The sequence below is a fragment of the Corvus moneduloides genome, chromosome 6, assembly GCF_009650955.1.
Source record: "Corvus moneduloides isolate bCorMon1 chromosome 6, bCorMon1.pri, whole genome shotgun sequence".
In the NCBI taxonomy this organism is placed as follows: domain Eukaryota; kingdom Metazoa; phylum Chordata; class Aves; order Passeriformes; family Corvidae; genus Corvus; species Corvus moneduloides.
The window spans coordinates 6,395,221-6,420,801 of NC_045481.1; the positions used below are offsets into that span (position 1 = coordinate 6,395,221).

The window sequence follows — 25,581 nt, forward strand, 5'->3', positions numbered from 1 at the left end:
ATCAGCCCATAATGGAATGAAGGGGACACAGAGTGCTAAGAAATTTTTAAAAGACATTTTGGCAAGATCAGTTAAATGCCTCCTTCTTCGACAAATTAGCTTCTTCTATTGAAATAATATTCTCCCTCAAAGATTTTAACTAGCTTTAATAACCTGCCAATTTGCTAGTAAGTGATTTCTGCAATGCTCCAATTTGCATTCAGACTCACAAGGGCCACACTGAATATCTTTGTATTGAAACTCATGAGGATGTTCAGGCCAGTTACCACTGTGGCACAATCCAGTACTAAATTATTACGAGCAATTTGAAAGCAATTGTTCAGCCAGTATCTTGATTTTTCTTAATTACTGGAAGAAGAAAACTCTTCTCTTTCTGATCTCATGATCCTCACATAGGCTGAGATGACATCTGGGAAAGGCTACTGAACACATTTACCATGACTGATCTTCCACACGGTATTTTTCACTTTCCTTCAGAGAAAAATAAAAAATAGAACTTCTCAGTACCAACTACTAAAAATACATAGCAGAGTCTTTCAGAAGCAAGTCTATTTCTCACTATGTTTCACCTACTTTATTTCAAATAGAAACTGAATCATTAAAACTCCTCTTTGTTAAAATCATGGCAGGGGCAGCACCCCTATCTGAAGAGAAGCAGTGGCTTTCTCCTCTGCATGGATCTAAAAGATGACTTAATACTGTACTGTCACTGATGAACTCGAGGCTCTGTAAGGCTCTGTAGGCTGTTCACCAGCTCTTTGTATCCAGCAGTTGGTCAGAGAAAAGAACATTACCCAGCACTTTCTCTTCCTAACTAAAAATAATTTTTAACAGGTTCTAAATTTATGGGCTTTATATTTAAATGACAAAAAGATAAGAAGAATCTGTATTAGGTGTAATGTCTTCTATTTAGAGAAGAGTGACAATAGACGTTCTGGAGGAAAAAAAGTTACATAAAACTGGAATCAGAAGAATCAAAGTCCAGCAATTGCAGGAGTCCTCCCCTATGAGCTGACAAAACTTCTTTTCAACAGTCCCTTGCTGGGAAGGGAAAGGAAGGGAAGGGAAAAGGGTAAAAGATGAGGAATGAGGACTGAGGTTGGACTGAAAATATGCAATAATTTTTCCTGTTGTTGGTAGCAATGGCTTTAGAATCTTTTTACCTTTGTTACATGAACTTTTCATGATCCATTCAAAATCAATACAGAAAAGCTGCCACCTATTTTGAGAACCCAAAAAGTGTCTGTATCCTGACTGTTTGACATTATCTGCATTGTTGGAGGTGCTGAATTCACACCACTCTGACAGCAAACCTCCAGACTGACTCCTCTGCCCCAGGCAACTCCAGAGACATATCTGGGAGATGTGTATTGATTCTAGCACCAGCAGAAGTAAAGAGGAAATGAAAGGGAAAAGGCACAAGAATTTAGGCAGTGCTTTGCTTTGCTAGCCAAGCACTATTTTTGACTGAGAAAAGAAATGACAAACTGTGTGATCAAAGATTTTAGGAAATCAGCTGCACTGGGATGGCAAACACAGGTGCAATCTTCTCCTCTCTGCCTGTGTCCCCAACAACCACCTGACTGTGGTTATTTTAAGCTGCCTGTTTTCAGCTTTTCTTCTCAAGAAACGTACTATAAGCTGCTGCTTTTCCCACAAATAGCAGTAAACATGCAGTGAAAGGCATTTGACAAATAAAAGGCCATTACTTATGCAAAAAAGTATGCCTTTTTAAAGACAAAACATTCTCTTCATTTTCTCCCTTCTTTACAAGGAGTATAAAATGGCTGTAGCATTTCTAGATATTTTTCAATTTTTTTATGTTAATGTACTCATTTACTGTTAATGTACTCAACTGCTTTTGCAAAAGTTGAAAAAAAGCCTTCAAAAGTAGGAAGCATTTGCACAAAAAATGCCATCTTGATAATTTCATTTTTTTCAAGAAGCAGGCTTTTTTTCAAGTCTTTTAAAATACCAATTTTGGAAGAAGCATTCCACTTAAAAATTTACTTTTTCTCCTAATGCAATTATGTAATTGTATTAAATGCTCTTAGTCATAGAAATTTTCTTCAAAAAAGAAGCCGGGGCAGGGTACTGCAGGCAAAACTTGTCTGTAGGCACAGCTTCGCTGCAATGCCAGGGTATTTCAGCATAAACATTCAGGACACAGAATTTCACTTGGATGAGTGCCTTGCAAAGTGAAAACTGAATCATTGTTAGGGTCTTTGGACAGCATGGAACAGATCCAGATTAAAAACAGAAGCAGAAAAAAGTTTAAGAAAATTCTGATGCCTGCATCACTGTGCTGCAATAAGGACTAACCCTGGAATTACTCAGAATCATCAGGTGCTTCTCTTTTTAATCTAAATATTCCTGAGTCACCTTCAATGATGCTTTTCTGCAGAGACTGAGAGACTCAGCAAAGATATGGGAGGGACCAGGCAGAGGGACCTGCAATCAGTGGAGGTTGCTGAAAACTCAGAGCATGTGGGAAAGAATTAAGAAGAGTGGCCAGGCTTGGCCACAGATGGGTGAGTTCATCTGGGAGAGAACAGCTGCGAAAGAAACAGGCAGGAACCCAGGGCAGGGTGCAGGAAGAGGGACTACATGGAAAGGTGACCTGGAATCTCTAGAAGGTGAAAGATGAGGGACTGAAATCCCTCAGAGCACGGATGGCTTCTCAGGGAGATTTTCCTAGGGAGATACGCTGATGACCAGCTCCCCCTCAGGACACAAGGGAGGGCAATGACTCTGCCATGGGCAACGACCACTGGCTCCTTTCAAAGAGCAACTTCTGACTCCAGGTGCCTTTGTGGAGCTGGGTCTCAGGTGGGCAGAGGATCCTGGTAGCCATCCTGCCTTATAACCTGGGATTCCCAACATTTAAATACCCACTGTGTTCAACAAGAAATCCACGAAACCTTGGCAAACGCATTTGGCCATTTCCATATTCTTCTGTCCCATGCTCCCATACAGGCAGCAGGGAAAGGGCACCTGCAGAATTTATAAGGTTTGTAGCTTCAGCCAGTGCTATGAAGATTTGTTATGGTGGGGTGTTTTTGTAACCTCTGGTGTTCATCCTGAAAAAAATATCCTTGGAGAAGATCCTGTGGATCCAGTTTAGCTGTCCACGTTTACTCACCCTTGAAAGTGGGTGTTTATTTCTGTCTTCAGATAACACTCCAAAGCTAGTTTCCTTTCACTAATACATCTCTATTAAATTGCTCTGCTAATTAAAGAAGCCAAGGCCATAGCTAAGGAATTGGAAAGTGCTCTAATGGAATTACTACTCTGAGGTGGCTTGAATGTCATCATTTCCTTCTCCAACATAGCAAAATCTTGACAATCACCTTAAAGACAACGAGCGAGAATAAATGCTGCTGGCTTTGTCAGGGGAAACATCATTATGGATATTAACACCTTCTGTGTAAACAGTAATATAGGCATTAAATACAGCAGCCTTAGTGACTGAAATGCCTATAAATCATCTGCCACAAGACAAAGTGTAAAGAAAACTGGGCTGAGAACCACCCTGGAAAACTGCAATTAAAAGATCTCCAGCATAACTAAGCTATGGCTTCCATCAGACTTCAAATACAGTCCATTTCAATTTCTCTTCATATTTAGAGAAGTTATCTAAGCTACTTTAACATCAGGTTATGCAGCATTTATGGTTTTGTCATCATATCAAAGCTCTCTCATCTTTTCACTGTAATATTCCTATGCAATAGGGATACAGTCTTTTCACTGTCTACCCCATCACCTTAGGGAAGAGGTTAAATGAACCCTCAGCTTTACAGAGTGGACAAGGACATGGTTAAAGAGCCAGGCTGTCTAGCATCAGGTCTCTTGCCTTTCACTCCCCCACTGCTTCTGCATTTAACAAATGAAACACAACTAAGACAGACACTCTAATTTGGGAGCACTGACATCCCTGGTTTTGGGGACATTTTACAAGGGTTTTTTGCATTACAGCTGTTACAATGTATCATCTTTGAAGGTCAATGTACTGTCAGGTATTTCATATCTAAATTGCTGGGGCTGTTGAGTGGATACAGAGCTGGCATTTAATTTTTTTAAAAGAAGAGGGAAACAAAAAAAGGAGAGGTGGAGGAATAGCAGGCAAAATCATCTTTTTAATTAAACGGTGTTATTTAAATAATAATAGTAATGATAATTTGCACTGGTGAATTTTATCCCGAGTCAGGCAAGTTACCTTCTAGGAAACAGAGTCATCGGGATGAAAAGGAAAGAGAAGATGTTGAGGAACAATTTTGACAATGCATTTCCTCCTCTTTTTTGTTTGATACTCTTGATGAACATCTTGTCAGCAGTTTTAATATGTAGCTCTAGAGCTGATCAAAAGCTGGGATAAGCAAACAGAGAAGTTGTAAAGCAGTAATCTGTGGGTTTTCCAGCAAAGTAAGAGTAAAAAATAAACCAGCATTTGAAAAATGCCTTCAGGCTGTCTGTAGGAATAATTGCTTAGCAGTAGTTGAGCATCAAATGCCAAGTTTACTCAGATTAGCCTTTTCCCCCTACACACCCTACAGAAGGTGAAACACAAACCAGATCATCAACTCTAGTTCACAGCTGCACGAGAGCACATCCCTGCAAAGCTGCTTGAGTGTATGCTGGCAGCCAGAACCATTCCCAGCCTCCTGCTCCCACTCTGCCCTCGGAAAATCAAGTCTTAATATCAAGAGCACAAGGGTGTCACAGGACCTCCAAGCCTTACTGTGCTTGCCAGCCACAGGATTTGCCACAGACAAACACAGAGCAACTTCCAAATCAACTTTCCAAATACCATGATTATTTCCACAGAGTGACAGACAGAAAGGAACAAAATAAAGAAAGGGAGTGAGCACTCAAAGTGGCAAAATGTAAACAGCAGATGGTTTTACATAACTGGCAAAAAGGGAAAAGTAAAGGAAAAAGACAAACCTTCATTAAAGGCGCTAAAATATTGTAGATTAGTCTCATTTTAAAAACTGATGCATCATGGGAAGCTGAATAGCTCAGAAGTGAGAAAAATTATAGGATGCAAAGGCTTTCATCTCTCCATCCTCAGTCTCTGCTCTGTGCTAGCCAGTAGATCTATATTCCTGGTTGGGTTCAAATACAGGCAAAGTACACTCAAACCCAAACCTTCCTGTTACTCTCTGTGCCTCAACATCCAACTCCTTTGCAAATCTTCCTAACTCGAATCCTCCCAGAGGAGGTCACTGCAATAATATGATAATCACGTTTACAGGACTCATCACAGGAGTAGTTTAATGTTCATCTAAGCCAATGGTACCCCTGGTAAGGTAACTTGCCACTGCTTGCCTACATTTCCTGCCCTAAATGTCTCACAACAACTTCTGGGATCAGAAATAGCTGGTTGTCCCTTGGAACATATTTGGATATGTGCATAAAAGCATTTTCTAATTCTCTTCCCACCATGTCAGCCTTTAATCAGAAACAAGGTAAGAAGGCACTGTACCAGATTCAAAGATGTGCTTACACAGAACTCCACTCAACTTGGAGCCCAGGAGTAGAATTAGCAATGAGATTAAAACCACAAGATCAAGGAATAAAATTTCTGATGGAATTAGGATCACGAGGTAAAAGAACAAACTTCTCAAGGAGGAGGAGAGAGTGCTGTGAAATTCCCCTCCTGCGTGCTCTAAGCAGAGGATACTGTGCCTCTTTTCCTTTTTTCCCCACTGCATTGTTTTTTCAGGCCAATAAAAGAACTGACAGACTAAAAGCTCAGAACATATCAATCTGACCCTGTTGGTTGATTTACTTATGGAAATTTTAAAATTGAAGTGCACTTATTTTATTATAAAACAAAGGTGCACTGTCCTTTCCATGAAGGCATTTCCACTGCAAACAAGCCCCTTGCACAGAACAACCATTCCAGTTTCACCCCAGGTTTTAACATGAATCCAGGTCACTACTGACATGCCAAAGTCTCGGCCCTTCTTCCTCCATGAGGTCTGGATGAGGAAAACCACACTCCTCTGCCATCTTTTCCCTTGGACCATCTCTGCCTGTAGTTTTGCCAGTCCTTTGCAGAGGTGAAATCTCAGGGATATGCACAGAACACATAGAAACGAGCTCTGACAACGCAGCCATTGGAAGGAAGAGGCAAACCAAATCCTCCTCCTCAGAGAATCTAGCACAGCCATTTGGTGCTTGTATTTCCTTAATCCATAGAGATCCATCAACTGGGACTCCTTTGTTTCTGAAGTAAGTTTGCTGCACTCTCTACTAAGTGCTTGATTAATGGACAGCTCTGTAGGTACTGACTACAAAAAGGTGGGAGTTTGTCCTTTGTGTGGGAAAGGTGTGCATCAGATTTTCCAGTGAAAAATGGGCAAGAGTAAAGCCAAAGCAAACAGAATGACTGCTACAAAATGGGCCCAAAGTACCTTTTAAATATATGTTTAAAATGTCTCCAATATTCTGGCGTACTTAAAGACTTTGACAACGTAGTTCTGTGAAAAAGCTTATTTATCCTGCATAAAGAACACAGAGCGCTCACCTCCCAAAGGAATGAAAATACTTATGGCTGTTGCTGTGATAAATGCTTCTAACAACAGCAGAATATCCCTCCCCTACTAGCACGAAAAAACACAGGGAGCAAACCTCACTGCCAGCCCTCATATCCCAGTTCATTTACATAGTTAGGGTTGGAAAAGAGGAAGAAAAATTCCTGACCATAATTAATGTTAACCTTTTCTAATTTCACCATGATTCATGTTCAAAAATATTTTCATTAGCTAATCCATACAATACTGAGCTACATAGTTAGCCTAATTAGATTACAGAAATGGTTTTCAATCAGGAAGGTTTAATCAGCAGCAATTATTTCCCATGGTATTTCCACTACATGATGGGATCACATGGATTATTTCATAACAAAAGAAAAAAAAAGTAGTTTTCTTGCAATTTCATATTCTACTGTGATGCAAAACACAAGTTTCACTCTCTGCCTATACAAACAGATCAACCATAAAAAATAACTCTGACAGATACTCACTTTCACATTTCAACATCACAAATACACCCTGACTAAAGCCAGATTGGTGAGAGAGAGAAGAGAAAAAGAAGAGAAGAGAGAGAAGAGAAAAGAAGAGAAGCGAGAAGAGAGAGAGGAAAAGGAGATGGGGATTGAGGATTTCCTTGTTTTATTGAAAGGATGCCCTGTAAATTGGCTTCCAAGATAACACACTCCATGCTCTACCTTGTCACAAAAAGTGAGCTGAAATTATTGCCATTGTTGCACAGCTGAGCTCATGGATCCCATAGGTCTCCCCTCATCGTCAAAACAACAGGGGTAACATGGAAATCAGGACTTTGCCCTGGGACAGCACAGATGGCCGGATCCCAATTATTGCCAAACAGAATTCCATAGCTGCATGCATAGCTGTGCCACAACAGCAATTTGGGGGGAAAGATTAGGAAAAAATGAAATTACCATCTTCACAGAAGCCATTTCAAGAAACAACAGCATATGAGGATAGAGCCTCTGAGGATAACAACAGGATAACAACAGGATAATTGACAAAACATCTCAGTCTGATCCACAAGACACCCAGACTGCCTACATGGAATTGAGTAAAGTCCACTGTTTAGTACTGGGTTCTGAAATGAACTAACAGAATCAAAACCTAAGAAATGGATTTGTCAAAAATTAAACTTGCCCTCATTTTGTGATACTACCAACCAAATCTTCTGAGTAGGATATTAATTTTCTTGATATTTTTACTTAGGTGTCTTGAATGTGAAGCGGCTATAAAAAGAAGGAAAGAGGATATTGCAAATATAAAGCTGATTGCCAAATTTCATTTGGGGCAGGAAATGGAAGTAAGGCAATACTGTGTCTCACAAAAGTATATTCAGCATTGGTTTTTTTTTAAATAAAAAAAGTAAGAAAGTTAAACTATCATCTGCAGACTGAACACTGCATTCCTCAGCTGAGACAGTTTCACCTCCCACTCTCAACTTCCTTCCTTTCATCAGTCTAGTTTGTTTTGGCCTGATATTTTCCAACGTCAAGGTGAATGTTCCTAGGAAATTTGAGGGAAAATTATTTTGGCTGGTTTTCATCTGTTGTAGCTCTACATGAAAAATACAGACTTTTTCATTAATTTTTGGGAGTACGTCTGAGAGTAACAGCAGCTATTGGCACACGTATCAAATTCAATGCAATTATTGATCACATTAGGATAAAATATACATAAAAACTTTGAAAATATCCTTCCAATACAAAAAGCATTCAAAACCAATATTTGTCTATCTACAGTAGAACTGAATTTATTGGGGTTTTTTTTTAAGGTTAATCCAAAATGTTTCAGACAGAAACAGGTCAAAAGAACAAGAAAACAAGAAAATCTAAAGCAGAAAGTGCAAAGCAATTTAAAAACCAAAACCAGGGGAGCTTGATTTCCTGTTCTTTATGAGAATAAAAAAAAAAAAAAAAGAAGTGTCCAATATTAATTTACTCTTAAGGTTTAACACTCCAAAACCTCATGCTCAGAGGGCAGGGGCCTCTGAGTAGTGGCTTGATGGCTCATCTTAACCTTGCTGTTATCTCACATTTCCTTTTTATGACTAATATTTCTGTGTTGTTTTGGAGAGCAAGGAGAGCAAGGAGCAGATCCTAAACCAGTTTGAAATGTTTTATGTTGATTGCAGTGGGAGAGGTTTACAGAAAACAGGAACATGATGTTAATGCCAAGATCTCTCTGACAGTGAATGGGACATTAAACTCCCCAAAACTGTCGGCGTTTTCAATATTTCCATATTATCCCATACAGCTTCCATTTCCAGTGTCTATAATGGGACTTGCAAAACCTTTTGCACATTTATAGCAGATACCTGTTGTGGCTTTGGCATGAGAGCCAGGTATTTCTTGCCATTCTACTAAATAATATTGGCTCTGCCTTAAACATGCTACTATATCAATTTAAAAGATCAGGATGTATCAGACCATTGCCTTTATGCCTACATATGTTCATCACATTTGTCTGAGAAGCATGAGACAGGGACTAATTTCAGCACAAATCTGTACTGTTCCCATGTACCCTGGCTATATTAATCTTGGAACTATTTACCATGGAACACACTGCTCCTGGTAGAAAGAATTGCCTCCAACTCTATTTGTTAGGCTGCATCCACTGAAGCAAAACAATGTATGTATTTTATTATCTTTTAAATTAGGATGAACTACAAGGTTCATCTGATTTATTCCCACAAATGCTACAGCTCAGGCCCACATGAAGTCTTGGCTATCAAGGAATATCCTGACTGCAGGCAATGAGACCAGCCAGAGCAATGCACAGTATCCCACATTTACCTCTGCCTTCACCTCAGCTTTTAAGCCATAGATTGGCAAAAATTAAATGTCTCCTGCACTCTTTGAATTTAACCCAAGGTCTGTAACAGTTCTGTGGAGTCAGCTACAAAAATTCAGATTAATTCAGTGCAGTCAGACTTTTTTTTTCATTCCTGGAATATTTTTTTCTTGGTTTCCTGTAACTTGGAACGAGGTTTGGTAGGCACTTCACAAAAAACATGCGGAGTTCCTGCCCCCAACCATTTAACATTTAAACCAATAAATCAAGCATGGGTTTGGAGAGGAATAAAACACCGCAATATTTATCAAACGCCAAAGTTCATGATTCTACCAAATGTCAGATCTGGAAATGAAACGAAAAAGTTTAACTTTCCTAGATGAAAGCCTCAACCTTTAGACATCCCTACCCAAAAGCTCGTTTCTATATTAAACACTGCCAATTAAAAGCGGCCACAGCTGAGTCCTTCTCCTTTTCATGTACACATGAAAATACATCAGTTAACAACCTCCATGTGTTGCCATTACAGCTGACCATGCTTTGCTGCTGCAATTATAACCTGAAAGACAATGAGCTTATTGAGAAAAATTAATTCTGACAATCTCGTTGTAGTAACACAAAAACCATTAACGATGTCATGCCACTGCAGAGATGTTTGTGTCATACTGACGTGACGATGTGCCTTTATCCACAGCACACAAAGGAAGAAAGGGATAAATGCCTTTTGCAGAGATAAAGAACAGAGGACTCTGTTCCCTTTGAATTGATAATATTTCAGCAAACATCCTCTTTGTTGCCTTCTCAGCTGGCTGAAAATGGATCAGAAGGTGAGGATGCATAACTTCTCCATGGCCCATTATTTCTTATTATCATCCAGATGGAGCGTGGCTATTAGAGCACCACTAAAAACTCTAATAAACTGCAGTGTTGTAGATTACTAATTCTTCAACAGCATATTTGTGTATCAGTAATAGACTGTAAAAACAACAACAACCTGACTAATTAGGCTAGATCAAATCTGCTCAGCTTGGCTTCCTGTCCCTCCTGTTCTGGGTGTTCATGTGGGTGTTCAGTACTGGTGCAGCCTCCATTAAACTCCTTTCAAAGCCTCTAATCACCCCGTATAATATTGCACACATTTAGAAACATTTGTTTAAATGCTTATAAGAAGCATTTAAACAAGAGCACACCCATGTTGGAACCATATGAATAATTTTCTTGTTATTTTGTCTGTAACGCAGGGGAGTTTAAATCTCAGTTGTTCCTAAGACAGGAAGAAGTGGGAGGGCCCCAACACTCATCATTAAGTCCTCTGTTTAGCAAAGCACTTAGGATTTAATTCATTAATGCTTTCTGGTATTCCTGGGCTTGTTTGGGTTTTTAACAGGGTAAACAGAAACTTGCTCTAAGCTTGTGCTTTCATTTGCTTTGCTCCCTTAGCAGTTGGTGGAACATAAAAAGAGCTGCAGTGCTGGGCCCCACTCTGAAGCTTGGGAAAAAACCACTTTTATCAAAAATGTCCAAAGCAGGCTGTGGGATCTATGAAGTAAAATTGTAACCCTGCTCCAAAGCTCGTCAACACATACATACAAATAAGGTGCATCTGTTGCAACCCCTGAAAAATACTAAGGAAGTTCAGCCAATGAAGATTTATTATTTTGAAATAATGTTTCAGATAAATCTCTCTAATTCTGTCATTTCACATCTCATTTAACAGCCAGTGCCACCCCTCGAGCTCCCACAGGAGACCCAGAGTGAAACACGTGGTGGGGCTCAGCCCAGCATCGCTCCCATGGAATCACACACACTCAGCCTGGCACCTCATCGAGCAGGGCTCTCTGCTAAAATCACCTCGTGCACGGGGCAAGGGAAGGTTGGCCAACAACCTCCAAGGGCTGACAAATGCCACAGGTTTTGTAGGGATCTCACACACTTGGCTTCCCCTTCTCTCCTCCTTGATTCATCATCAGACAGGAAGATTTGATTAAAAGATTTTTCTTGCATGACCAATCTTCACACACATTTAATTATTTCAGACTCACAGCCATTATATAGTTTCTGATATGGTACTGATGCCAGCAGCTTTATTCTGAACTGCTTTCTTACCTTATTGACTTGCCTTTTTTTTTTTCCCCTTTCAAGTGCTAATGCAGAAAGATTGTGTTTGATTTACTAGAAAGTTACATTTCCTTTAGGTAAGGTGGACTATCAATTTGAGCAGGAAATGCCTGCATTAATGAGACACAGCAGTAACCTTCTTTATGCCTCAATTTTCTATTCAAAAATAAGGGACTGGAAGCAGGCATCAGATTTTGTGCTTTGAAATGTTCCTGCTCGAGGAGGAAGAAGGGCAAATAAAGCTTCTCCTTTCACCATATAAAGGCATGATGGTTTGTTCCCATGTCTTCACCAAACAGGTGTCATTCAAGAATATAATGTAAAAAAAAAAAAAATTTCCATACATGGGACCTCGTTGAAATGGATGCTGAGGTTTTTGCAATACACCTATGTGGAGTTTAGCCATGAGTCCTAGCGACCTTCAAATGGGACTTACCCCCCTAATTCCTTCTTGCCTGTATTTGGAAAATCCACCAATAAACCTGAAATGTCAGGAATGTTCCCTTCATCATGGCTTGTGGCCAGAGAAACACTTAAAGGTAAGTTCTCACTAAGCAACAATGAGGTCAGTGGGACTATTCCAGTGCTTAAAAGCCACCATGAGTTTAAGGTCCCAGTTCAGGAAGGACTGAAGGACTGGGTTAAATGGATTTTAAAACTAGACAGGAATTCATCCCACCTCATTCTGCCCTCCTAGACTTTAACTTAACATCATTTGATCACATATGAGGTAAGAGAGATGAGACCTAAGGGGTGCAATACCCATCCAAAGGGTCACAGTGTTTGCCTGTGTGACACCAGTGCTGAGTCCAGGTTGTTCAACCTTGCCAGTACAATGTAAGAATCACAATTTTTCTGTAGCTGCCACTGTTACTTTGGAATGTGCATGCAAAACCACAAATTTTGTAGGGCCATGGATATGACTGCTCCTCCCAGTGTTCCAACTTCAGGAAAAATCCAGTTTAAGGGGCTTTTACCTCAGAAGTGACCATCTTCCACTGAGAAAAAACTGACATAACTCTCTCGACATGATGCCATTCTTACAGAGCTGGGCTTTTCCTGCAGAGGAATTCAGCCTCCACTCCATCTCCCATTGTCACATGCAGAAATCAGCAGCAGATATTAATAAACCCTTTTCCATCAACTTCATCCTATTTCAATTCTGATTACACTTCACAATAGAGCTTTGAAATGTGCTTTAATTTACATGACACACTTTAAAAGAAATTAAATATTCTGCTCTATTAGAAAATCCTTTATGTTGTTACACAACAAAAATGTAGCTAGAGTAAGATAAAAACTTACTAATCCTTCAACTTTTAAAAAATATCTTTTTCTATCTGCTGGTCTTCTTCTTTTTACCTGCTTGCTTAGTTTCCCCTGGAAAAAGAGAGAAATTTCTGAAAGTACGAAAATTGCTCCCAAATTTCTATTTTCTCTTTTTTTCTGTCTTTAAGGAAGATTTTATTTCCATCCTTCCACTACTCTTTCAGTATGTTATAGCAAAAGATGCAGCACTTAATAAATAAGAAAGAAAAAGAAATATTCTTTACTTTAAAGAACTAAAGACAAGGGGGAAAAAAGGTGGGGGGGAAATAAAATTTCCAATATAAATTTTTTTTTTCTTTCTTTAGTGTAAATCTTTATTAATGAAAAAGTCATGATGAAAACCCAGAGGCAAGAACTTTTAGCTCAGAACTATATTTCAGTTACAAAAAGTTTTAAAGCCAAAAAAAGTCAGAACTCCTGTACTGAAATTAATCACTAAATGTTTAGGGATGGTCAACCACCTTAGAGAAAGTGAGCTTTGCTAGCTTGGCCTTGGCATGACATAACAGGGATTTGTTAGCTGCACCTTATTCTCCCTCCAGCATCAGAGATTTGTAGGCTTCGGAGGGACCTCAAGGGATTGCAATCCTGAGGGAGGAGCAAGGATACCTGTAGCAAGACTCACCAATGAACTGGAGTCCACCAAACCTGCTGGTGGCTCTGCCCATGATCTGGAAAGTTTTGCCCAAGCTGTAAAATTTTGGTGGACTGGTGTTGGAAATCCGTGTTTCCACCATCAGTCTTTCCTTCCCTCCCAAGTGACCTGACTGCCCTCCAGGAAACACAGAGGATCAGTATTTTTTTCCCTTTCAAGCACACTCTTTCCATGGTAGAAGTCAATCTTCGTGTTCCCCTTAAACTTCCATCAGCTTAAGCCAAAGTCAGTTCTTCCAACTGTTCCCTTGAGATCCTGCCTTGTAACACATTTTTATGATCTTCTCTCCCTCCAGCTGGTCTACAGCTTCCCTAAAGTGCTGTACCTAAAAAAGAAAGAAAAAAGGTGCCTACCCAGTCCTAGTCCCAGCAGAATAAATGTCTTTTCAGCTTGTTTGTGGCACTGCTCCTGATACTTTCCAGAGCAACATTCACAGGTTTTACCCCACTGCTGTGTTGCTACATTCAGTCTGCAGTCACCTATCCCTTTTGCCCTCCAATATCCTCCAAAACCCTCTTCAGCCTCACAGCAGCAGAGACAGTTATTCCATAAACTGTGCTTATGCATTTGATTTGCCCTCTTTGCACATGGTGCATTGCATTTCCCTCTCTTGACATTCACCTTGCTAATTTGGGGATGCATTTCCAATTTATTGGGGTCATTATGGACTCTGATGCTGTCATCTGAATGGCTTGCAACCCTTCCTGTAACTCTCCCAATGTGCTCTCTCCATTCTGTCACTCATCTCTGCTAATGAAAGTGTTGAACAGAATCACATGCAGGGCAAAAATCTCACTGGCAATTCCCTCCAAGTTTGACAGCGAAGCCCTTGATTATATTTTGAGAGAGATTGTTCAATCACTTATCGCCAGCTTTGTTACGACTGTGTTGAGATCATCTTTCACTCGTTTGCTGTGAGGCCACTAAGTAAAAAACTGTCAGAAGACTTTTTAAAAGTTCAGATATATCGTATCTACTCAATTCCTTTTATTCTCTAGGCAGTTATCTTGTCAAAGAAAGAAATCAGATTAATTTGCCATGAACTCATCTTGACAAATCCACGCTGGCTGCTGGCCAGTGGAAGAAAACTAGTTTTAATCATTCATGACCAAAATATTCCTACTGACACGCAACTGGGCTTGACTCAGCACTCACAGGGATGCACAGCAGGTACCCAGGGGAGAGATGCCAGTTTGGATGCTCTCCTGTCCTTCCTCCAAATGGAAAGGAAAGGGGTAAAGCTCTTTAAGGAGGAACCCGCAGTCATACTCCCACGCAGAGTATGCTTCCACTGGCGGAAAATTTTTCCTGGTTCTACCAAAGTTCTTGCAGAAAAGCCACAGAAAAGATGAACGAGGATGAGAGACATGCAGGCTGAGTCCTCAGTGCTCTCAGAATGTTCAAGAGGAACATGACATTGTACTACTTCAGACCTTCTCAGGTTTTTCATATATTTTGAAAAACAACACAAAACACCCAGCTCTGTCAGCGTCTCTGGATGTGAGACGACGTCACACAGTTTTACAGTTCTGAAATTCAACCTAACAACATTTAAGCACGAAAAGCTCTTGCTGGACATGAAAAATAATATTTTAAGGCCTGATTCACAGATATGATTGAAATTTTCTACAACAGGACACTTGCTAAAACAACTTGTCTCCTCGCTGAACTGCCCATCTGAATTTCCACTCCAGTTGATAAACCACAGGAGTTACCTACAAGCAAAACTGGGCCAATATTAATGAGATTTAACAGAAAATATCTCATTGAAAGCAGGGCCTACCTGGCAACTGGCCTGACTTACTTGGGTAACTCTCCCTTTTAAATGCCAAACACACACAGGTATTATCTCCTGGGTACACAAAATTAACCAAGGATCTCTGCTCAGACAGACTTGGATCACTCACTTGGCTCTCTGAAAATTCAGAACAGGCAAACACAAAGGATCTCCTGAGCCCCTTCCATCCAAGTGGTGTGATACCTTGGGGGTTATCTTTTATCTCAGATTTGTTTATCCCTCTAGCACAATACGCTATAAAACTGAGCTGTGTTGTATTCTTAGCCAGTCAGATATATTTGCTGATCTAGCTGGGCTAATTAAAACTTCCTGCTTCCTGAGAGATACAGTTGTTGTGAGTAATCCAGGACTACCTAATAACCCCTCTGGGACCATGTCAGGTGATTGCTTGCACTGTGTGTGAGCATAATGGTTGATTTCCCACATTTACGTATCATTCACTCAATAACAATTTTCAGTTGTTTTAAATAATATAGCTCAGTAGCATGAAATAACATTTCCTTCTTCATTGTTACCTCTCCCACTCACTGTCCTATCTCTCTTGATACCATAATTTCCTTTAAACACATCAAGCCAATGACAATAAAAGTAAACCTTATATAAACACATGCTAGCTATAACCTTGACATAAAATATCCCATAAAGCTTCCCAAGGAGGCTGTTTTACAGTTTTAAAGCTCTTTATATAAAGACACATGTTTTTGCTATAAACTAGAACCTGAATATCTAAAAATCTACTGCCATGACAGAATTACAGCAAAACAAGGCACACATGGCCCCAATCTGGTGGATACAACCAGGTGCTGAAGCATGTCCTGAGAAGGGAAAGGGAGCTGGGGAAGGGTCTGGAGCACAAGTCTGATGAGGAGCAGCTGAGGGAGCTGGGGGTGTTTATCCTGGAGAAAAGGAGGCTCTGAGGGATCTTGTTGCTCTCTACAATTCCCTGAAAGGAAGGTGCAGTCAGGGGGTGTTGGTCTCTTCTCCCAGGTAGCAAGCAACAGGACAAGAGGAAACAGCCTCAAGTTGCACCAGGGGAGGTTTAGGTTGGATATTAGGAACAATTTCTTCACAGAAAGGATGTCAAGCACCAGAACAGGCTGCCCAGGGCAGTGCTAGAGTCACCATCCCTGGAGGTATTTAAAAGACATGTAGATGTGGCATTTGGGGACATGGTTTAGTGGTGGGGTAATGGTTGGGCTCAATGATCTTACAGGTCTTTTCCAACTTAAACGATGATTCTGTGATCTCACTCTTACACTGAAGTTCCATTAAAAAGTGGATGATCCTACATCTTTTACTCCCTAAGAGTAATTTGTTTTTTTACTGTAGGCTACTGATGTGTTTGTAGTCTTACGGCTTTTCCATGCAGCTGCTCAGAGAATATTGAGACTGCCAAGTTCTACTGCTGCACTGAGACCAATAACCTGCCTCGAAATACTTCATCTGCCCAGCTGAGAGACATAAGTAAGATTAGTAACAAGTAAAAGATATCACAGAAAGATCTTGGTACCCTTGCCTTGTACAGCTAACAGCACTTGGAGTACGGTTCAGCAATCCAAAAGTGTCAAAATGCTTTTTCAATGGCACTCAAGAGGGGAAATTTTCACTTGCAAAGCAACTTCTAGTAACTTTCTGGGCCACTTTCTTCTTTTTGCACTAATGGGTAAATGTGAATGAACAGTTTTACTCTCTTCTGATTTGGATGTTGAAAAACTTACCACCTTTCTCATCGCTTGAGGATTACAGCTGTATGTAACAGAACAGGTTGCACAGCGCAATTGTGGATGTCCCATTCCTAGAAGTGTTCAAGACCAGGGATGGGACCGTGAGCAACCCTGCACATGGCAGGGAGGTTGGAACAAGATGGTCTTTAAGATGTCTTTCAACCCAAACCATTTTACCATATTGTAATTCTAAGAAGCAATTAAGAGCTTGCTAGCAGGGCCACATTGTTGCTGGAAGAGGCATTCCCCCCACTGACCCCCATTTTAAGAAACTTTAAGAGAAGCACAAAAACTGGCCCCAGTCCTCTACTGCTGAAGAGATCAAACAAACCCTTCTGCAGCTCCTTGATGAAGAGCCACGTCTCTCCCACATCCTAGATCTCTGCAGGAGAAGAAACTGCCCTTCCACAGAACTGACTCTTGGAGGACACCCTTAGGGGCAGAGCTGGATTTCAACCACAGCTAAACACTCAAGCCTATGAATTCCCACAGATGTGAAGCCTTCTCATATTAGTATCTGTTGCTAGGAAAAATACAATTTAATCTACGTTGTTGGCAATGATTTTTGCTGGAAGGTGCTATCTTACACACATACACTTTCCTCAGGATCAAAAATTAAATCCTATGGGCTCTTGGGATTGCTTGTCTGGGAGTGTGCCAGACAAGCGCTTTCCTACAATGATACACTGTTGTGTCAGCGCGTGGGCTTAGCCACTGCTTAACAAATTTGCTAGATAAACTTCCATGATTCATCCAAACAGCATTCAAGTGGCTAACTACCATATATTGGCAGGGAACTGACGAACGCTGCTTGAACAACAAAAGAACCCACTTAAATAATGAATTAGGTTTGACAGATCAATGGAGACATGACTGACAGCCCCTGGCACCCCCCGTCACAACTCCAGAAGAGCTGAGCAGCAGCAAGGGGAGTGCCATGAGCAATCAGCAGCCTTTCAGCATTGTTTGCCAAATACAGGAGAGTTTACGGCCAGAGGTGGCTCAGATGAGAGCATCTCACTGGTTCTAAAAAGGAAAGAGCATGTCCTATTCTCTCTGTTTAATAAAATTAGAAGGAAGGCAGGACATCTATGTGTTTAGCATAGATAACTAAGATACCAATTATATCTGTATTTACACATCCAGCAGACACTTTCTAGTGAAATATGTCCCAGCCCATGGCAGGGGGGTTGGTACTGGATGATCTTTAAGGTCCCTTCCAACCCAAAGCATTCTGAGACTCTGTGATTTCAAAAGGAACCCACCCACACTCTCCTTCATCATTTCTCCCCTGAACAATAATAACTTGGGGTCAAAGTGACAGCAATTACATCTGTCTCCTTTTCAGAGCTGAAAATCATGAACCTGGGTATTTCAAGAGGAAAACAAGAAGCTAGCACTTCAAGCCATTAAACTAGAAACTCTTGGAAAGAGGTGTCTGGAAATTACTCCCATTTTCTAGGGAAGGTATCCTATACAATCAATATAACAAATTCTTCTGCTCATATGCAAAACCAGTGTGAATTGCCAGGCCAGTTTTCATCATAATTTAAAACCAGTCACTGAAAAATATCATCTCTCCACAACCATCTCCCCATAAAACTAGAGTAGAGAGAAGCCCAAGTAATTAGGTATTTATATAAAAGTATCTTCCTAAAGGAAGAACAACAAAGCACCATTTGCTCAGCAATTCTGGGGACTAATGGATAACTAAGGGATTCTTCTGTGTCTTTCACAACCTGAGAAACAGTGAATTATTCAATGTTCACTGACACTCCTGCCTTCAATATCTCGTTCTGACCTTCCCTTACTGCACGGATCATTGGAGCATTTCAGTGACCAGTGGAATAAACTGGATTTCTGCAATTGCTTGGATGAAGTACTGTCTAGGTCCACTCAGCTGGACAAATAAACTCCTGTAATTGCTGTATTTATGGGGCCAGACTGGTGCTGCAATCTGCTCTGCGCCATTCAGAGCCATTTCATTGTTGCACACGGACAGGGGCAAACCATTGCTCCAGGTTACACCAGAAGCATGAAATGTATCAGAGACCCTCTGAGCCCCAGGCTGGGTGTTGTGCTTTAACCTAGCAGGCAGCTAAAACTCCCCCAGCCACCTGCTCACTCCATCTCCCCCAGTGGAATGGGGAAAGAATGAGAAGAAAAGGCAAAACTCATGGGTTGAGATAAGCACAGCTTCACAGGACAGAAAGGAAGGGGCAAAAATAATAACAATGATAAAAGAATACAAAAAACGAGTGATGCACAATGCTATTGCTCACCTCCTGCTGACCAGTCACCCTCCAGCCCCCCCAGTTTTATTGTTCAGCATGATGCCATAGGGTGTGTAATGTCCCTTTGGCCAGTTCGGGTCAGCTGTTCCAGCTGTGTCCCCTCACAGCTCCCTGTGCCCCCCAGCCTCTTTGCTGGCAGGGAATAAGAAGCTGAAAAGTCCTTGATTTCATGTGAGCACTGCTCAGCAACAACTAAAACCTCAGTGTGTTATCAACATTATTCTCATTCTAAATCCGACACACAGCACTGTACCAGCTACTGGGAAGAGAATTAACTCTATCCCTGCCTAAACCAGGACTCTGGGAAGCTGGCTGCTATTCTCCCAGTGAAAGTACAGGAAGGAAGAAAGCATATGACAGTACTCCTTTTGTTTAAACAGTCACACTTGTTCCTTCAAAAAACCCATCTCTCCTGGATTTTTCAAGCCGTTTCACCTGACCACGCTGCCACCTTCCCCCAAATGCTTTTTCCCTTCTATTTTCTGCTCACTGAAGGCCTGGCTGTGCTGAGTTGCAAGATAGTGATAGTGGTGTATGAACCAAAAGTTTCTTTCTGTTCTCTTTCATGATACATTCTTTTTTGGTGAAAGACACAAACCGAGTCAGTTTTACATCTGCATCTATGGCTGTGCTGCAGAAACCTCAAAGCTGGTTGTGGACAGAAGTAGAGCAACACACAGCAGCACAGGCTGAGGTTTTGTTTGGAGGCTCTGCGCTGACAGAAGATAATGGGAGGTTTACAACAAAGGTCCTTCCTGAATGATAAATGATTCCTGGTCTGTTCGAAGGATCTGACAGACCTACCTATTTGTTCTGCTCTGCACAGAGAGGGGATGAAATGACCTAGATCAACACAAAAGGTGCTACAAAAATCAGATTTTCAATGCATATTTAGCAACTCTAGCCAGCAAATGCACAATAGGTATTTAAACAATAACCCTTGTAAAAACCTTGCTCCCCTGTCACTGGATGCTTGGTTTGCTTTTTTTAGCTTTTCAAGTGTCAAGAAGCAACAGAAAAAATATTGCTGAACAGCACTGGACACCAAGATAAAACAAGTGAGGCAAAAAGAAATCTGAAGCTAGCTCCACAAGATGAGGTTAAGTTATTCAAAGCCTTCTTTCCTGCAAGACAGGTGATGTATTTCAGCTTAAATATCCCACTCGATCTGTCCTCACTGAACAAGCGAGTGACAAGCTGCCAATCCAACTGAAAAGCACCCCATCCATCAGGGCATCCCCCGCCCCTGCCCTGCACCAAGCAATGCTTTATCAGCACCTACAGAATCTGAATCTGCCTATTTTTAACAAGAACACCATTCTGCACTCCTGCCCACCAGAAGGATTTGCAAATCTCTCCAAATACTCCTCCCAGGTCCTGATAACTTTGCCAGCATGAATAGGAAACTTGGGGCTTTCAGAGCAAGCCGCAGCTCGCTGACAAGGCAGGGAAGATTTCCTTTCCTATCTGCAGTTTGCATGAGTAGGCAGCTGGGATTGTGATGAATTACTATCTCCGATTCCAGTGCTAAGTTTAAGACATTTATTTGGCATAGCCTGTTAGAAAAAACCACTGCCAATATCAGCTATTGGTATCAGCAAACTTCTTCAGGAGAACTACCAAAGGTACTTCACAGCTTCTCTTTGTTTATAACAGGAGCATGTTTGTGGACCAGAGATATTTATTGACTGAACTGTAATTGAATTTTACTGAATGTTTATCTCAAAACACTGTTTCAAAAGAGAAACTAAACCATCTTGGTTTGAAAATAACTCCATTCTTACTTACACCTTTTTATGAGGCCAAATCCTTCTCCCGAGCTCAGTGGATACTCTGAATGCCTGGGAAATTGCATTTTCCATCAACTATTTGTTGTGCCTTCCTGTTTCATTTTGGAGTTCAGAGCATAAGGCTTTCAGCAGCTGGCTCTGCAAAGCATGTCTACACAATCCTGCAGGTCTGATCTCTCTGCACAAATACCGCAAATATTAAGCCCATGACCGGTGCCTGTTCCAAAGATGGCTTATTTTCTAACCAGCAGAAAAAGATCAATCAAGGTTTGGATTTCAGGAGCACTCATCCCACCGATGTGCATGGATTAAAAATATTCAAATCCACACTGTTGTCGTTGCAAAAGATTCAACTATGTGATGATAACTGAGCATTTTTACTTGTAAATTTTACTTGTAAATAAACCAAAAAGGTTCCTCCTGTCTGTAGCCTTCCTGCCTGCCACAATGCTCTTCACCCCACTCGCAAGAGAAGGCACATTTATTTTAGTGTTATTATTTTTATGCAATAACCAACTCAGTAGCCCTTTTGCCACGCTCCTTAAATTTTAGATTCTACTTTTGACTTTGTCTAAAAGCCTATAAACCTACACACAGTTTCCCAGCTGCTAAGCTCACAGTTGCCACTTATAAATTTGATGTGTACATTTAGTAATTTTGTAGACAACACTTATGGAAATTATCTGCCAGTGCCACATACACAGCCTGTCGTCAGTGTCAACTCCTACTTGTATTCCCCACCTTTAACATGAGTTTCAAAGATAATGAAGCAAGGAAACAAACCACCTAGAACACATAATCTCCCCTTCCTTTTCACTTGCTGAGGCCATGCCTGCATTTTGTTCTTGCTACCATTATAAATAGTAGTAATGGCATGCATTATGTTTTTATGGCTCTCACCACACCCTAAATCATTTACCAATTAGTTTTTTCTGTGAAATTCCCCTCTACAGGACAACAGAAGTCCCCTCAAAAAAAAAAAACCCCAAACCAAAACAAGGGAAGTAACTATTACAACGGATAAAAAAATGTTCTATATCCATTTTATTCTCCAAACCCCCAGGTTCTGTAAATACCACAAATCAGTTTCAACAAATGGCTTATCAGCTCCTATGGGTTTTTGATGACCTATCCGCAACAGCTCACTAATGCTCTGCCTTGGGGATTTGCTTTTTATGGACTTGGAAATGTTTTGCAACATAACAACCCATCATGTAAAGATGGTGTTCAGCAGAAATTTCACTGCATGACTCTGCAAGAGTCCTAAAATTGCAACCTCTCTTTTTAAAAAGCATTTTAAAATCTCCAAACAAATGGCTTTAATCTTCTAAAGATCTAGAAACACTGTGGAAAGAAAACTTCCTTTTTATAGTTCAGTATTTCTCAGAGATGAGCTCCAAGTGTTAGCTGAGATAATTATCAGAGAGATTATGCAGATCTTATTATCTAAAGGTTTTGTTTGCTCTCTTGTTACATAATTGCTTAGTGTTTGCATGGCGCTCAGAAAATAGAAAGCACCAGAGAAATACCAAGAGTTATTTATTTAACAGAAGAGTAATTCTCCCAAATGGTATTAACATTTTAAGTTGTCTCTACTATATTTTGAAGATTTCTGGTTATCTATAGAGCGCCTCAGTGATCTAACCTTGGCAGCACATGAAATGAGAAATGTGCCTTACCACTCCTGGTTTTGGACTATTTCAGCAGAGCTGTGAAACAGCAGGAAGCAGAAAACAAGGTGCAATATATTGTCTCTCATCATTTCCTTCACTTCTAGCTTTGCTGGTGACAAAGGCTACCACATGCAGAAGACTAAATCAGGATTTATATCTCAAACCAGTGCCATAAAGTACACAATCAATTTATGGAATCACTAAATGTTTCAAGAATTGGATAAAACTACATCAAACGATTCCAGGCTTGTGCGAGTTTATAAACAAAACTCAGACTACCTGAATTCAAATACACTTTGCAACTTCTAACCAAACTCCAGCCAAAACCTTTCAAACATGATAAAAGCCATCTTTAAAGTGTAAAGATGAGGCCCCAAGTATGAGCTTGCCATTGGACACACTTATGTACCCAGACCACTTAGCCTTGCAAGCAATTTAAAAGCTACAGCAACTACACAATTTCAATACCTGTTTTCAAGAATTCCAAGTTCATTTCCTAGGTACCGCTGGTTTTTGTAGGATGTCAAGAAAGCTTATAGCAAGTATGCTTTACAAGCATTGTACTGGCCACAGAACTTCCCTTAAACACAAGAAAATCAGATTTTACTTACAGCCAACCATCATCATGGCCACCGAGAAAATCTTCTCCCCATCCGTGGTTGGTGCTATGTTCCCAAATCCTATCGTTGTAAGGCTTGTCATGGTAAAGTAGAGAGAGGATATGTACAAGGAGTCTTTGCTGGGCCCTCCTTCCCACTGGCCCGAGCCCGTGGTGTTGTAGCGATATGGGGTCCCGATGCTCAAGGCCAGCTGGTAGAGCCAACTGTCCGTTTTGATGGTGTTGGTCAGTTCATCTATGACTTCGTAGTCCCCGATGCTGTACCAGATGCAGGCCAGCCAGTGGGCCACCAGCCCAAACACACACACCAACAGCACCAGCACAGCAGCACCATATTCCAGATAATGGTCCAGCTTCCTGGCCACCCGACCGAGCCGTAGAAGGCGCACCACTTTTAAGGAACTGAAGAGGCTACTGATTCCCTGGAAAAGAATAAAAATCATTATTTGATCTGAAATATCTTGCTGGTTTGCACAGAAGGCTGTACAGCAATTCCTGCATCTGCTTAAAATCTTTGTATGTAATTTTTCAGGCCTCAAATAACAGAATACAAGATCAAACCCTCCTCCCCCCCTCCAGTGCTTTTGTCCTCGTCAGGCTAAATTGAGTTTGGCACTCACTAGGTGGATAAATTACTTTGTTCAAACTCAGTCTTTCAAAGCAACAGGAGAGTTCTGTAGAATCCAAAGTTGGAAACAGCAAGTTTATTACAAAAAGGAGGGGTTCGATGCTTCGCCAGTTTAAAGTAAATTGGAGACACTGCTTTGACCTCAAGAAGATCAAAGGAGGTGGAAGAGTAGTCACAGATGGAATGACACCATCCCAGGGGAATCTTACTGAAGTTTCTCAGAACAGCATTTTATTAAATCCAAGCAGAGGATTGTTATTCTGGCCAAAACAGGGGCACACCTACTTCAACAACCCTCAGCACTGAGAGATGCTCAAGAGAAACATCAGAACGTAATTGCAGTGGGAAATTCAGAGAAATCTGCCTATTGTTAGTCCCATCCACCAAACAGGAGCTGAGTAACTTCCTCTAGCACAACACTCTCCACCTCTTATTATCCTTCAAACATAACTCTGGATACTTTGTTATTTACAAGAAGTCTCACTGACTGAACATGGAACTGAACAACTGTGGGCACATCACCTTCCTGAGTGAGGGAAATACAGACCACAAGGCACGTGCCTTTGCACACAGGGTTAATTTCCTTTCCAAGCAACAGACAAATACTGCAGATATTTTCCTAAAGCAAGTGTTGGTGCAGTGTTGTTTTTCTTCCTGTCAGGCAAGATACATGAAGTACAAATAATGGAAATACAAATATTTAGGGAATAAGAGCACAAGGACCATCAGAAAGTTAATAGAAACATCCGAGAGGGGATAAGAAATGCGTATGTCCTTCTCAATGCACAAAAGGTTTGAGAGTTTAGAGATGCAGAAAGAGAACAAAAATATGCTCTTGATCTACTGCAATCTCATGATATACCTAACTTGTGCATTAAATTAATTAGTGGCTCAAAATAGAAAGTTTGTAAAGGAAGCTTTCTAATATAAAACATTCAGAAGCTGAAGACATTTAATTTAAAGTAGAAATTAAGACATAGAAAGCAATGAGGCAAAAATTCCTAGTTACTGTGCCAAGATTAAATTGCCCTTTTCTATGCATCATTATCAAATCAGTCTAGTCAAAACATTGGCTAATTATATTATCAAACAGTAAAAGACTGGAGTTTCTGGAGTTTTCCATGCCAGAAGAACATTCATCTCTTTTGCACCTCTGTTTCTTCTTCTTTTTGCACCTTCTTTCCCTTTTCCCAACGTTTGAAGGGTAACATACATCTGATATTTCTAGATGTAATCTGTTTGGCACTGTTCTTGTATGCTTTTCAAATCCTGTTGGAATGTGTTTCAGATCCCCAAATCCTTAATAAATTGAAGCTCTATATTTGCATTCAAGTTCTCATGATGACTAATACCACAGAGGGAAGTGGAATTTTCCCATTTTGATTTCTGCATTTTGCATTTACACAAGACAGAGATCTAGTTTATCATCCTTATTTCCATCTAAATGTCTATCTATTTATTTGCCTTGGGATATATGACTGTGAGACACTCCAAGCAGCCAGCTTTTCCAATAAACTGGGAAGTCTCTTCCAATATTCCTGACAAAATGGACTGTGGCCAATGGACTACTGAATGAGGGTCCCACCCCAGAGAATATCCACATCCA

General features: G+C 40.6%; 1 protein-coding gene across 1 annotated transcript in view; it reads right to left on the reverse strand.

Moving 5' to 3' along the window:
- The window catches only part of KCNH5 (potassium voltage-gated channel subfamily H member 5), a 162,489-nt gene that overhangs the window by 80,078 nt on the left and 56,830 nt on the right, over nt 1–25,581 (reverse strand). The window contains exon 7 of the mRNA XM_032112530.1: nt 23,340–23,769. Coding sequence (XP_031968421.1) covers nt 23,340–23,769 — 430 coding nt within the window. The remainder of the gene's footprint in view (nt 1–23,339; nt 23,770–25,581) is intronic.